At 41.1% G+C, this 15,436-nt stretch overlaps 1 protein-coding gene across 2 annotated transcripts in view; it reads right to left on the bottom strand.

Moving 5' to 3' along the window:
• Positions 1-13,614, bottom strand: part of WDR11 (WD repeat domain 11) — a 49,330-nt gene extending 35,716 nt beyond the window's left edge. The window contains exons 1-6 of one of the 2 annotated variants that reach the window (XM_083439591.1): positions 13,232-13,614; positions 10,945-11,056; positions 9,980-10,133; positions 5,085-5,258; positions 3,939-4,125; positions 851-1,016 (exon numbers count right to left, since the gene is read on the bottom strand). In XM_083439591.1, the coding sequence (XP_083295717.1) occupies positions 851-1,016; positions 3,939-4,125; positions 5,085-5,258; positions 9,980-10,133; positions 10,945-11,056; positions 13,232-13,317 (879 nt within the window). In that variant the 5' untranslated portion in view covers positions 13,318-13,614. Of the gene's footprint in view, positions 1-850; positions 1,017-3,938; positions 4,126-5,084; positions 5,259-9,979; positions 10,134-10,944; positions 11,057-12,909; positions 13,181-13,231 lie in introns of those variants that run through there. The other variant, XM_083439592.1, reaches the window with a different exon arrangement.
• Between the last annotated feature and the right edge of the window lie 1,822 nt (positions 13,615-15,436).

Raw genomic sequence — 15,436 nt, 5'->3', positions numbered from 1 at the left:
TGTGCCTTTGTTGGAAGAAACTTCTAAACAAGTATAACATGCCATTTCTTTTCACTATGGGGTTGTTTCCACTTTAGTAATTTTTATAATACCACAAAATGAGGTGGATTTTTCTAGCAGACACTAAAGAGCTGAATCATTGGTCATGTCAGACTCTTAATTGTCTCATACCTTATAGCTTTTCACTACACATTGACCGCAAGACTACCAGCATCCAAACTCACAATAAAAACCCAGCAACTGCTTATTGTATTTGTGGGTTTTTATAAAATACACTTTGCAAAGCCTAGCAATGCCTACTCGGAAGTAAGTCCTATCGAGTTCAATGAGGCTTACTCCCAGGTAAGTAGATTTGGATTACAGCCTTATGTTCTATTCTCCATTTTGTCACCCACAATCTTCAACAGCTCACATCAATCAAATTGTCAACAATTATTCTGGAATAGTGCTAGCAAGGAGGAAAAAGTGATCTCAAGGTTATAGCTGTCAGTTGAAATGCCCCTTCAAGGTTAGTTTATTTTTTTAGCAATCAACCTTTGCTTTCATGTTCCTCACTGACTCACAACTTTTGTATTGGATGGTTTTTGCACACATCCAGTGTATCAACAGAAACATCTGTATTCCATAAGGAAACAGAGCAAGTGAGCCAAGGCACTAAGTCTCAATAAAACCTTTGGGAAATGCTTTGTGGAAGAAACAAGCTTATTTAGCACAGGGTTGCATTTAGCCTGCAAATTAAAGTGTTTTGTCTCTTGTGTCATCTACAGCTTTGGACAAATACAGGGCAGAATGGAAATCTAAAGATAAAATGAAAACGAAGGCATGCACAATGGCAAGATGGATTTATTACCTGGAGGAAAGGCACTCCTGTTCTTTCGATTGCTATCACACCTACTGTCTGGTTTACTTCAAGGTCAAGAATCAAGATTTCTCTTGGGTAGAGTAACAACATGTAGTTTCGCTTGGCAGGCAGGTAGGATAGCTGAAGGCAGTCATTCAGTGTTACTGATTCAGCACTAGACACATCACAAATAAGTCTTATTAAAATACATTTCATTGCAAAGGGTCCAGGATTTCAAGTGTTCAAATATCCAAAATGCAATCTATGATCAAATTAAACAGCTATATGTAATCAAGCTTTGCAAACAGCTACCAAGCCCATCTCAGATGCTTCTCTCATCAATAATTGATCATGCAACTATAGAAGCAGCATCTCTCCACGTTCTTAAGAACAGCCGAGCCATTACATTAGTTACTAAGGGAAGCAGTAAGCATTTTTAAAGGGTTTTGCCCGGGCTAAGAAAAAGAGGGTTCTTTCATTAACTGAGTAGACGTATTGGTTGGATAGTGAGAACAATCTTACAGGTTATATTCAAGTACACACCTAAGTTTTAAGTATAAACCTGAACATGTAAACTGTGACAAATGTGCCTTTGGAAACATCATACAGAGCCAGGATCCGTTACAATCGCAGGTTTAGGTTCTGGAGTAAACCCAGGCTCCCTACATGGGTTTACAACCACCACCATCACACCCTTTTAGTTTTTAGCTACGATAACCCACCTGTCATGTTCAATGCCCTCTTCTCCCATCCCTGATTACAGAGAACAGCAAAAGAAAAATGGAAATTCACCACTATTATATCACATTTATTTATAATATTTCAGCCTTTGCAGCTTATTCATACCTGCATGTACCCCTTTAAAGCAATCTGAGAGGGGCATGGAATAGGGCAAGCACTTACATCTGTCTAATCCTAATAAAAGGCTCCAATTCAGACAAAGTTAATTATACTTGTCCCACTGAAATCAATGAAACTTGGGTAAGACCCATAATTCTTAAGGGCATGTGCAAGTCATCACCGAAAATACTTCTATCATTACTGGGCAACAAAGAAACACAGCTGCCCCACTAGTTTCCTTTTTGACAAGGAGGAAATGTAAATAGTTCTAGGCTTTTCATGCCCTTCCAGTTGACACGAGATCACATTTCACAAAGAATTGCAAAATGAGATGCCATCAAGCCTATTGTTCAAAACTTAAAGCTCTCATTAAAGTATTGATCTTACCAACATTAACATGTTGCATTCAGCACGGATTCACAATACAGTCTGATGAATTTGTTAAAACAATTACTGACACATTTAAAGGTATTCAGGATGAAAAACAGCAACAAAGAAGGAAAATTGTGCCATATGGAGCTTAATGTTTAATTGTTTGCGGGAAAAATATCAAAATGCAATAATCAAGTTTAATAGGTGGTAATATTTAAAAAATCAACAGAGATTCCCCCCCCACACACACATTTACACATCAGTAGACACTTCCAAGACCCACAAAAGAGCACACATTTTAAACAGGGCTTTTTACAGGAGAGCTTTCCAGCAGACTACATAATCAGGAAGCCAATTTTTACCACATTTCCTCCCTGTGATCATTCTCAAATGCCCCACAACCATGTAGAAATACCACCACATGTGAACAAATAGATAAATTCTGAAGCAATTTATATAAACTTATTTTTTTACGCTACAACAAATACAACCAACCAACCAACAACAAAAATACCCATCCCTCCCTTCAAATGTTCTTATTGCATTACTGAAATTTTTATTCCGGGCAGTTTATAATGACAATTATCATGCAACCTCATTTTTTCATGAGATAATGATTCAGGGTACTGCTTTTTTCAGAATCCAAATCCCTGGAACTTGTCCATGAATGCACGCAGTAGTTTATAGTCCATTCAAAGAAAGTATTGAAAGGTCCAACTGGCTTATTTACTGAATATAATGAAGTGGTTTCCAACCTTCTTTTTTTTGGCCATGCCCCACTTAAGCATCTCTAAAATCCTGACAACCGCCCCCCCCCCTGGTAACATATAATTCTTATTATTCAAAAAGAACTCCTACTCATGTGGAGAGAGCCTAAAAGGCCATTAACTGTTAATAACTCATTCTCAAATTGCCCCCCTTAAAAATCAAATTGCCCCCGTGTGGGGCATGTGCCCCATGCTGGGAACCACGGATATAATGTCATTTTTGTTCAGAAACAGCCCTACTGGCCAAAACAAACAATAAACTCTATGTAAGACCACCCTCAAATGGCAAAAAGAATATAAAAAACCAAATAACTTATGATTTTCTGCCCTGCAATGGTACTCCAAAATCTGAAAATGAGCTGCCTTCCCTTACCTATTGGTAGAGCTGACCCAATCATCACTTCTTAGAGTAGAAATTTACTCACTGCTTCCCTTTGGGAGAAATCCAAATGCTGCACGAGCAGACTTACATTGGTGCATTGGGACTTTGCTTTCCTCTCCTCACCCCGCAAGCAGCCTCCAACACGCCCCGAAAATTTGCTCCAAATGATGGCCGGAGCAGATTTCAAGGGTGCACAGGATGGGATTGCACAAGCTGGTTGTGCTGGTTGCAGAAGCAGAAGTCTGCTCCAGTTGGCAGCAATCTTGTTTCAAAAGTGGAAAAGTAAATAAACTTTTTTGAAGCAAGATAACTTAAGTCACAAAGGGAAAACTGGTAAGTAACCATGTCTACATGGATAAAGGAAATACCTCATTCTGAAAGCCTGATATTTCACAGCCATATATGGCTTGAAACACTGACAGCAATCCCAGGTCTCAAGCACAAAAATGGAATACTGGGCTTACCCTATTCCTATTCTTGATTAGCCAGAACGACATGCCTTGCACTGTAGGTATTATATAGATTTACAGTGGTACCTCGGGTTACATACGCTTCAGGTTACATACGCTTCAGGTTACAGACTCCGCTAACCCAGAAATAGTGCTTCAGGTTAAGAACTTTGCTTTAGGTTGAGAACAGAAATCGTGCTCCGGAATGAATTAAGTACTTAACCCGAGGTACCACTGTAGCTATATAGAACAAGTCTTGTGAGCACAGTAGAAAGCTTAAGACTTACCTTGGTTTTTCATTAGTGATGAGAATTTTTACTTTGTCCAGGGCCTTTTTAGCCCCTGCAGCAGATACCAGCTTGTTATGAACAGGACTAGAACGAGGGCTGGAAATGTAAACCTTTTTCCCTGAACTGACAGGAGCCTTGGAAGGAGAGAAGTCCGAAATGAACACTATTCCCTCACTTGTAAGCACTGCAGCAAGAAAAGAGACAGTTATTACTGTAAAATACGAGGAGAGATTTGATGGTAGCATTTCACTTTTCAATGTACTTCTGGAATGAAAAGTGGTAACAAATTTTACGAATGCTGAAATACATGGCAAACTGATAAAAGGAACATCCTTGTGGAAAAGAGTGATAGATGATCCATTCTTATTTGAGGCCATAAAAGTTTAACCCTTTAAAAAATTATGTAAGGTTACTGGCAGACACAGTTGCCCTTCACTAACTTTCACCTACTTGAGGCTCCTCAACTATATTGTGTTATCCCAAAGCAATCTCCCCAACCAGGCACCTTCAAGGTGTTTTGGACCACAATTCCCATAATCCATAATCTCTGACCACTGGCCATGCTTGTAGTACAAGGAATCAGGTTGGAAAATGCTGCCAATTCTTATATGCAACACTTTATATAAGTGTGTGTGTGTATATATATATATATATATATATATATATATATATATTTGCATTCCTATACAACTCACCCAAAAGCAAGTTCCAGTGAATTTAATTGGACCATCTTCTGAGAGAACATGCCAAGCTACGTATCTCTTCACATGTAATACACAGAAGCTATTTCCTTGTTTCTAATTATTACACCCCATAGGCATGATAAAGCTGTATTTGCATTGTAATATGAGCTACAATTTCACTCTCCACAACTTTGACTTGAGGCAAACTTTGTAATTAACTATGAATTCATGACTTCCCTTCACAATCTTATTTGACCATTCAGATTCATTTCCCCCACAAACTACCTCTAAAATAACACAAGGTTAATGAAACTGTCCAATGATGTTCACTCTCAGTTCTCATGTTGCATTTTTAAGCCTCTGTGGCACATGTTACAATCTAACAGCAAGATTTTGTATGACAGCAATATTCAGTCCTGTAGAACAGAAAGGTAACATACTTTCCTAAAACAGAACTCACATGTCAAATTTGAAGGATCAAAGGGATCAAACGAAAAAGAAAGGATGTTTTCTGCATAACTTTTCTTCCAGAGTTTAGTGCCAGTATCTGCATTCCATAAGACTATGTAATTTGGTGGGTGAACTGCAAGGAGAAGATCTCGAGAGGCATCCTGATTCCACAGCCACTGCATGTCTGTCAAAAAGTGAAAGGAAAGGAAAGGAAAGGAAAGATGGAAAGAGAGGGAGAGATGAAAAGTCAGTCAGTCAACCTTGGAACTAAAAATAACAGCTCCCCTTTCCATCTTCTAGGTTTCTGAGGCAAACATCAGAATGTGGCATCAATAAAATATAAAGTTAGAGCTCTCGTTATTGATGTAAAAAGTCTGTTTATTAAAGAAAAACTGATACCAGAATTGCTCAGAACACCTTACAAGTAATGAGAACCATGCACAGCTTTCCTCATACAAACTCATGGTCCCAAGAGCTCACACAACTCAGCCAAGTCCTGCTGCCAACCCTTGCCAATGTATCTCGCCCAAGGACATCCCAGAACATTTGTAATCAGTGACAGAACATGGCACTTGTACATGGGTAGAGCTTGACATCAAAAGAGACTGAAGCTAGTAAAAACCAGCAGTTAAGGACTCCTGAGCCAAACCCACATAAGTGTGCAAGTGTAAATTGCATTTTCCCTTTGTTAACTGGGGAGTCAGGAAGGAGAGGTATGGCAAGAAGATGGTTTGAAAATAAAAACTGAAAACATAGCTACTGTAACAACATGGTGTTAACACAATATTTTGAGAGATCTGAGCTGGCTTCAAGCAAGCAGCCTATTAGGGTGGAAACGATTGTTTGTTTCCACATGTACACAGAAGACTTGTTATTCTTCAACCAAAATATTTTGTCCAGCAGAAAATGCAGAAATTTTTCAAGGTGCATTGGAAATATTTCCCCTAGCATGCTTATTTACTTGTATTTAGCAAAGTTTAGCTAAAAACTTTTAAGCTGCCAATGTTACCTAATGCTGTATTTGCAACTTTCATAGTTATGAATTAATTCCAACAGAAAAAAATCTTGATACAGTGACTTTAGTAGTTCAGGCACAGATGACATCAATGTTGGATTACTTCAAGCTACAATCAGCAATCCAAATTATGCTGTAGTATTCTCCACTGACAGGAGACCCAGGCATAATACAGTGCCCTGCTCAGAGATATGCAGTGGCTGCCAATGTGTTACTGGGCCAAATTCAAGGTGCTATTTATTAATATATAAATCCACCAACAGTTTGAGACCTGTTTACTTGATCCAGTGTATGCCCATTTAAGCACTTAGGTCTGTGAAACTAGCACTTTTGCAGATGCTACGTGATGTTTCTTCTGCACTTCCAAGAAAATTGTAAGCCACTTAGAGGTCTTTTGTTCTAGTAAGTGGCTTATAAATGTTAAATGAACAAAAATTTCTGGTGGAATCATTTTAGCCAGCTACCCCATGGGCAACAGAGATGAATGAAGACTTGATTAAAGGCAACCAATTAATACACATTCTGTATTTCACAGGTAAGCATGAAAAATTTAATATAAATCCAAAACCTGCCACCAAGTTCAACTGAAGAGAATTCATATTTCAATTGCACTTTTTAAGCAGTAAGTTGTTTCAGCAAATCTTAATCATGAAGTCTTTTTCTTTTTTTACAGCTAGGATCACCAAGGCTCAGATCAATAACTGTTCCAGGACAGATTATCTGACATAATGGGTGTAGATTTTATTTCTTTGCCCATCAGCTAGCAATAAAGATCTTCAAATGGCACTTACAAATCTAATAAATCTAAACCTTAGGATTATACTGTAACATCACTTTTTACTAGGAAAGTCCTGAAGCGATTTAAAATAATACCTAAGTCTACACAAAACTAAACTTTACGTCAGAGGTTGCCAACCTTTTGGGACCAGTGGGCACATCTGGAGTTTTGAGAAAATGTTATGGGGTGCCAGCCAGAAAATGGCTGCAGTTGGATATGTTGCATTACACAATTTTGCTGCAATTTGGTGTGTGGCATAATACAAATGGGCTGCCATTTCTAAAACAGAGCAAAAAAGGTGACAGGGCCAAAAAAATGATGTGGGCATCAGCCACCTCCATCAGTGGGAAAAAGTAATCTATATATCATTGTTCTCATTTTAAACTATTCCTTATCTGTGACAGAGGAAGCTAAAAGAAAAATGAATTCTGAAGAGAATGTGCATAATTATTGGAAGGGAATTACAATGCTTTCATTTTTATGTTGCTAACAATTGAGGAATGCATTAAAGATTACCTTACGTATGTGGGCAGCTTTATTGATAATGAATGTGTCCACAGAGAAACATCAGAACTAAATAACAGCAAAACCTTTTCAGCAATTAAACACCTTAATATTAGATAAAAGTATTGAGCATTGAATAGTTAAGTTATGCATTGTGACCATTTCCTTTTCCACATCATCATCAGAAGCAATCAACACAGATTTCGCGTAACTTCACCAGCTTTTTAGCAATGCAGTAAAGGGGTGGGGGGTGGAATCTTTGGGTCATTATGGTACATGAAAAGTTTTATGAGACAACTTGGCAAGCAAACTATCAATTATTCATGAAAACCCATGCTGGAAATTAAATTTCACCAAGATGCTGTGAATTTTACTTCAGGAATAAAAGACATCTATAACTGTGATGATAATGAGGAATGTGGGCAGCATTATACACAGCAGGAGATGCACAGCTTCCTGGAAAGTCGGGAGGGGGAGAGAGAGTGGAGTGCCACAAGAGAACTGAGAGACATTAGAGGGCATTAATGGGGGGCGGGGGCAAAATGAGAGAGAAAATCTTAATACAGTATTTTTTTTTTGCTCAAGATGCCACAGTCCACAATTTAAAGGGGAATCCCTGTATATTATTACAGTGGTACCTCAGGTTACATACGCTTCAGGTTACAGACTCCGCTAACCCAGAAATAGTGCTTCAGGTTAAGAACTTTGCTTCAGGATAAGAAGAGAAATCAGGCTCCGGCGGTGCAGCAGCAGTAGGAGGCCCCATTAGTTAAAGTGGCGCTTCAGGTTAAGAAAAGTTTCAGGTTAAGAACAGACCTCTGGAACGAATTAAGTACTTAACCCGAGGTACCACTGTACTGCCTTTTACTGAAAGATATTAAATTAGCAGTTAGTGCCATTTGATAATGATACATCTGGCAGGGTTACCATAAATACCTTTATTAGATTTTAAACCAAATCTATCTTAGATCAATTACATGATACCAAAAGGCTGAAAAAGAAGATAGAGACGACATGAAGACCTTTTGCAGGGGCTCAGCCACTGAGCTATGACTCTATACAATGTTTTATTTTTGCAAGTTAAAAGGTAAAGGTAAAGGTACCCCTGACCGTACGGGCCAGTCGTGACTGACTCTGCGGTTGCGTGCTCATCTCGCTTAAGAGGCCGGGAGCCAGCGCTGTCCGGAGACACTTCCGGGTCACGTGGCCAGCGTGACGAAGCTGCTCTGGCGAGCCAGCACCAGTGCAGCGCACGGAAACGCTGTTACCTTCCCGCTATAAAGCGGTGCCTATTTATCTACTTGCACTTAGGGGTGCATTCGAACTGCTAGGTGGGCAGGAGCTGGGACCGAACGACGGGAACTCACCCCGCCGCGGGGATTCGAACCGCCGACCATACGATCGGCAAATCCTAGGCACTGAGGTTTTACCCACAGCGCCACCCGCGTCCCCCTTTTGCAAGTTAGTCTATATCATTATCAATCTTCTCCAATATTGCTTCGCTGGCATCATCAAGAGAAATATCATAGGTTCATTTCAAGATACCTGTTACTTTTCTCATAAAAGATCCCAAATTTCCTCCCCCACCTGCCATTGTGATGAAGCGAAAAAATATGAACTAGTCTGGGTATGCAAGCTTCAGTGATAGTATAGTTTGTTGGTTGTGGATGCAAATCAGCAGTTATACAACCTGTACCACAAGCTGAAATGCAGCTGCTGAACTAATTCACTGTTGCCTAGCGACGGAGTGGCTTCTCCAGAAACTGAGCTAACAAGTTTAGGGTAGCCTTAAACAATGGGACATTGTTTGTCATATTTAACAAGGCTGGAAAGTCTGTATAAGCCCAACTCTGCAGGTTTTAAACCCTTTCCCTATGGCACTAATAGAAATAGATAGGAGCAACAGAACACTGAAATAAACACATTTTTCAAAATGTATAAACCACACAATAAATTGAGGGTCGTTTATATTTATTAGACTTTGTCAGCAGTACGAGACAGTAAGTCAATATTGGACAAATAAACGAAGGGAAGCTGTAAGACCATGGAGAATGTGAGAGGGGATAGTGGGTACAGAAAACTAAGGGGGGAGATTGTTATGCCCAGAGGAGGTGAGATGAGGAGAGAGTTATGACCTTGAAATGCAAGGATTTACCATTGCATAATAGAGTTGGAAGGGACCTTAGAAATCATCTAATCCCAATTCCCTGCTCAATGTAGGATCTGCACTGCAGGATGCAACCACAGCCTCCATAACAGGTGGCTGTTCCAAGCTTCACTTAAACAAGAGGCCTCAACCTCTTGAGGCAGCCTGCTGCACTGTTAAACCAAATCTTTCTTTTAGAAAGTTTTTACTAATGTTCAACTGAAATCCACTTTCATGCACTTTGCACCCATTAATTGCAGACCTGTGCTCTGTAGCAGCAGATAACAAGCCTGCTCCATCTTCTGCATGAGAGCCCTTCAGATATTTGAAGACCGCTATCTTGTCTGGGTTAGCGGAGTCTGTAACCTGAAGCGTATGTAACCTGAATCGTATGTAACCCGAGGTACCACTGTATTACTGCACGATGGTGTAACTCACACACACACACAAAAGTTTCCTTACCTTGAATGGGTTTTGTGTGCTCTTGTATTTCACAGCGAGCAGCTCCTGTAGCAACATCCCAAACAATGATCTTTCCAGTGGCATCAGCAGAAGCCAAGCGCAAAGAATAAGGTGATCCAATATTGTGGTGGTAGTTTTCCTTAGCCCATTTAACCTAAACATAGGAAGATAAATAACATTCAGATATATTTGTAACATAAACAGAAGCATGAAATACTATTTTTAACAAATTGCGTTTTTATACTGTATTTTAATGTTATGAACCACCCTGAGATCTACAAATGAAGGCCGGTATATAAATTTAATATAAATAAATAATGGAACTGAAGAAATTAGAACCTGAGACTAATACTAGTATATGCAACTTACAAATCTGTAACATGAGGTTGTATAGTAAGTAATAAATGTATTGGGAAGAGTGAATAAATCCCAAGGCGCAAACAAATCTAATACCACCAATATTCTTATATGGCAATTTGAAATTAATAAATTTCAAATTCACAGCACTCTCTCTGACAGTGAACTCAAGTGGTAAGTGCTGACAGAAATTAAACCAAAGCATGAGGAGGGCCACCAAGATGTGGAGAAGTACAACAAACTTAAAAAACAACAACAGAACAAGCACCTCCCCCCACAAGAGCCCAGTGAAGATTGAATATACTCTGTAGCCTCTGAATATGCTCTGTAGCCACAAAATGTTGAGTGTTGGGTAAAAAACAAAAATAAGAGAACTGGACGATAGGAATGAAATATCTTGATTGAAAATAATGGCTCACTGGAACATTGAACATGAACACTTTCTGTCAAGAGGTGTAGTTAGATAGCAATACACTTGTTACTTCTTACAACTGAAACAGCATTATGAAAACAAATGCAATTACTGCCTAAACATGATGGGGTTGCTGTTTGATTATTTTCTCTTACCTGATTTTTACATTAAACAGGTTACAATGTTATTAACTTACCTTGACAACATTAGCTTTGTGCCTTTCCAAAACCTGTAGGGTCTGGGCAGTCTTGGAATCAATAACCAGAACGAGAGAATGGCATCCATATGCAATCAACCCTTGCCAGCCCCTAGAAAATAGTAATCATACTGTCAGACACAGAAACATAATTTTGGTAAGCCGTAGAACAAAAACAAATCCAAAACATATGAAATGCATGATTAAACTACACTGCTTGGAGACTGGTGTTAAGTGGTATATAAATTAAAGAAATAAATTAGATCCAAAGTTATAGTCACTGAATGTCTCAAACCATCCTCTACTCCAAAAAAAAAAAAAAAAAAAAAAGGGAGAAGTGAAAGCAACTCTAGCTGAATCACTAGAGAACTGAAAGAATCGTTTGGCAACCACTCCTACGCATAAAAAGAACCCCCAAATTGTTGTATTTACCAACTGCAGGAGACTTTTCCCTTCAGTTTTCCAGTGAAGGCAAGTCTTGTGCTTTTATTTCTATCCTACCCTAAATCCCTCCACTCGTGACATCTTAAGTGTTTTACAAACAGCATTCATTTCCGCTTAATAAGGACAGGCTGCAACAAAACACGCCTCTCCTGTATGGGTCTCTACAGCCACAGCAAGCGCTGTAACTCTCCCAAGGGTTTTACTTTACCCCCGAAGGTGCACTCTTCTGTCGTCTCCCGAGACAGAAAGATGCCCACCAAACCAGTTCAAGTTTCTTCATCCTATACAGTGGTGCCTCGCAAGACGAAAAGAATCCGTTCCGTGAGTCTCTTCATCTAGCGGTTTCTTCGTCTTGTGAAGCAAGCCCATTAGCGGATTAGCGCTATTAGCGGCTATTAAAGGCTTAAGGGATTAGCGGATTAGCTGCTAAAAGGCTATTAGCAGCTTAGTGCCTTAGAAAAGGGGGGTGGGGAGCAGAAAAAAAAACCCCAGGAATCGCAAGACATTTTCGTCTTGCGAAGCAAGCCCATAGAGAAATTCGTCCTGCGAAGCACCTCCAAAACGGAAAACCCTTTCGTCTAGCGGGTTTTCCGTCTTGCGAGGCATTCGTCTTGCGGGGCACCACTGTACTTGATTGAAATCAACCCAGTTGCCAAAGCTCACACACCCATGATGCTGCCCGCTCCCATAATCAAGCACTACGCCTGTCATTCTTTTCTTAACCCACACATGGCTGGCACCCATCTGTCTTGGGGGACCTTGGAAAGAGTGTGCCTTCGGCAGAGAAGTCAAACAGTTACATACATGTCAGCCCACACATGTTCCATACAGTGCTTTTTTCTGGGGGGACGCATACCCCTAAACATTTTGTGAATCTAAGTTTAGCCTCATTGAGGAGTGGTATTTCAATATGAGTAGGAAAATGAGAGTACCCCTAAACATTTTTTTTTGGTGGGGAGCACTGGTTCCATCCATAAACACACACACACACACACAGTGCTTTTTTTAAAAAATGTTTAGGGGTACAGTGGTACCTCGGGTTAAGAACTTAATTTGTTCCAGAGGTCCGTTCTTAACCTGAAACTGTTCTTAACCTGGGATACCACTTTAGCTAATGGGGCCTCCTGCCACCGCCACGCTGCTGCCGCACGATTTCTGTTTTTCTCACCCTGAAGCAAAGTTCTTAACCCGAGGTAATATTTCTGGGTTAGCAGAGTCTGTAACCTGAGGTACCACTGTACTCTCATATTGACTCAAGAAAATCACCAAAACCTGTAGGGTCTGGGCAGTCTTGGAATCAATAACCAGAACAAGTTCAAATCAGGAAAAATAAAAACAGTACAGTAAATAGACAAAAGCACAAAGATTCACAAAATGTTTATGGGAATGCTCATCCTGCGTACCCCCAGAAAAAAGTTCTGTATACACACACACACACACTTGCACCATAACCCCATACAGGCTTTAGCAATAGTTTGCATTATGTAGCTCTTTTTGAAGGCTCTATGAACTTCACTCAACTGCCATTAGCAGCTTGCACGCCTCAGGGAAACACTGGATCCTTGGCCCCTAAAATCCCCTCTCACATTAGGACCATAAGGCTGGTCGGTCTAAGGCGCCCCTCTCACACCTATACACTGCGACCTTGTGCACGCCTCCTCCCGAGTAAGCCTCGCTGAAGTCTACGGAGCTCCAGCATGTGAAATGGTACGGCCACCTCTCTCTCTCCCTCTCTCTCTCTGGTAGCTCGCGCGGAGCTATAACGACCCTCTCTCTGCGTCCCGCCGGCCTGGGTGGCCTGTGCCCGCCTCCTCCCCAGTCCCTCGCCGCTTCCCCCACTCACCAGTCCGCCGCCCCTCGGTTCTGCGGGTTGAGCGCCCCGGTGAGGGTCCGGGCCGACAGCTTGATGTTGACCATGTAGGGCTGCATGGCTGTGAAAGGAACAAGGTGGGGGCGGACCGGTGGGCCAGAGCGGCCGACAGGTCAAGGAAAAGTACCTACGGAGAACTAAGGAAGGAAGCGATCTCCGTTAGATGGCGCACCACCAATCCAGCTCCCCGACTGATCCGGTGTACCCCCTCAGCTGAAGAAGATTGGTTCCGCCCCCCAAATGATAGTTCAGTTTGGAGTTTGTGTTGGGAGCGAGGGGGAAGGGGATCCTAGGAAAGATTGGCCAGGGCTCCCGGCTGATTCTTTTCCGCGTACTAAGGCAACGGAAACTGCTGTTGCTTAACCGCCTTCGTTCTCTTTTGAGCATGCTCAGGAGCCTTCAGAGCAGACATTGCCTTTAGTTTCTGGCTTTAATGACGCGGACGGGATTTCTGACATTTATTATTTTACTGCCCTGCGATAGAGCGAGGAGGCAGGGATTGCGCAGAGGAGCAGGGGAACGAACGAGATGTAGCTAAATCTAGAGCAGGAAAATGCACGATATTCGCAATTCTAATTTATTTTGGGAGGGTTTTTTTGGCGGAGGGCGGCATGCCAGTGATGCCAGAAGCAAAAGTGTGTGTAGAAGAACTATGAATGTGACTACTTGACACTTAGGCGCTCACAGAACCCTCCCTACCCTTCACCTAAGGTGAACAAGAGGTATTACCTGAATTCAAGGATACAGTATATAGCCAGACAAAAACAGTCAAGGAGGATGCAAAGAAGGGCTGGTGAAGGATGCAGCTTAGAGACCAGTGTGCCTGGGGGGGGGGGTGGCCTGGGGAGAATCCCAAGGGCCAGATAGAGATGCATGATGGGCTGCATTTGGCCCCTAGTCCCGACATTTCTCTTTCCTAGTGTAAGGTAGCTAAGGGTTCTCTGGAACACGGTTTGAAAACCACAGGCTTGCTTCTTGTTGCCTTGAGGTTGTTAGAAAGAAACAAGACAAGGTTACCTGACCAAGCTTGGATGAAAACTCTTTCCTTAAGAATAATTTTCTGCTTGGTAACTGGCAGCTTTTTACAGAAGATATCTATTTTTAAGCCTAACAAGCCTTGTGGGACTGAAAAGCATGTTATTTTGTACTTTCTCTGTGATTTGTCCTTCCCAAGTGGGCAGAGGCTGGCTTGGTGTTGTACTGAAGACAAAAGACGACCAGGCAGCTGGGTAGTAAGGAAGTTCCCTGGAAGCACAGATCGGAGAATGTCTCTCCTGCTGCTCTTTTACTCCTGGCTCTGCACCATTCATGCTTTCTATAATTACTTGAGGGTTTTGCTGTTCTGGATAATGCCTTGTGTTGATAAGCTGTTTGCAAAGAGTGATTGCTATTTTCTCCTTTGTCTGGCTTGAATAGACTTGTGAGGTAGCAAGGTGACAGCAATACAACAATGGAGTTGTATAGGTTTTTGTGATACTGTATTGTAATAATTCAGAAATTTAATCCCCTGATGGGAAGAGACAAACACATTTTCCAAACAATGCTTTGAGAAACAATGGGATAATTCTGTTTCCCAGTCAATGTGCTGTTATCATAGACACCACCAGATCTTTTCTATGTTATTCTTGACACACAGCCCTTTGTGTGTAGGTTACACAACTTTCTGGGAAGATGCATCTTGCATACATATTGTGCAGGATGACTTTCCTCCCCTGATGCCAACCCTAAAGCTATTAAGGTGGCCTTTCCCAGCCTTGATTCCCCGTATGTTGTGGAATCACATGTTATTATAAGGTGAGCAGACTCTGAGAAGTGGATATTTTTCATTCCATTTTTAAAAAGACAGCTATAATATTTTGCTATGCCTAGATAGAAGAGGCAGATAGGATTTAAGTCAGGTATGAAGTCCTGCCATGTTGCAATTTCTTGCCAGCCACAAGAGTTTTACACTTACAGCCCCCCCCCCCCTTTTAGAGGGGAGTAACAAAGATAGGGCTTCTTGTCCCATTTCCCTGTAGGTACTGTGCAACATTTATTGTGTGAATATCATTAGTAAAAAGTTTCTCCACAGCTGTTACCAGCTGTGGAACTTTAGTTACTGTACATTGAACAGCACCCACACATAAGATGTGCTGTGCAGCTGCTGATAAAATGGAAATATTACAGTGTCTGATTCAG

The sequence above is a fragment of the Podarcis tiliguerta genome (genome assembly GCF_965153285.1).
Source record: "Podarcis tiliguerta genome assembly, chromosome: 5".
Taxonomy (NCBI): Eukaryota; Metazoa; Chordata; class Lepidosauria; order Squamata; family Lacertidae; genus Podarcis; species Podarcis tiliguerta.
Note: the sequence above shows the minus strand (reverse complement) of the source record. Positions and strands in the feature narration are given on the sequence as shown.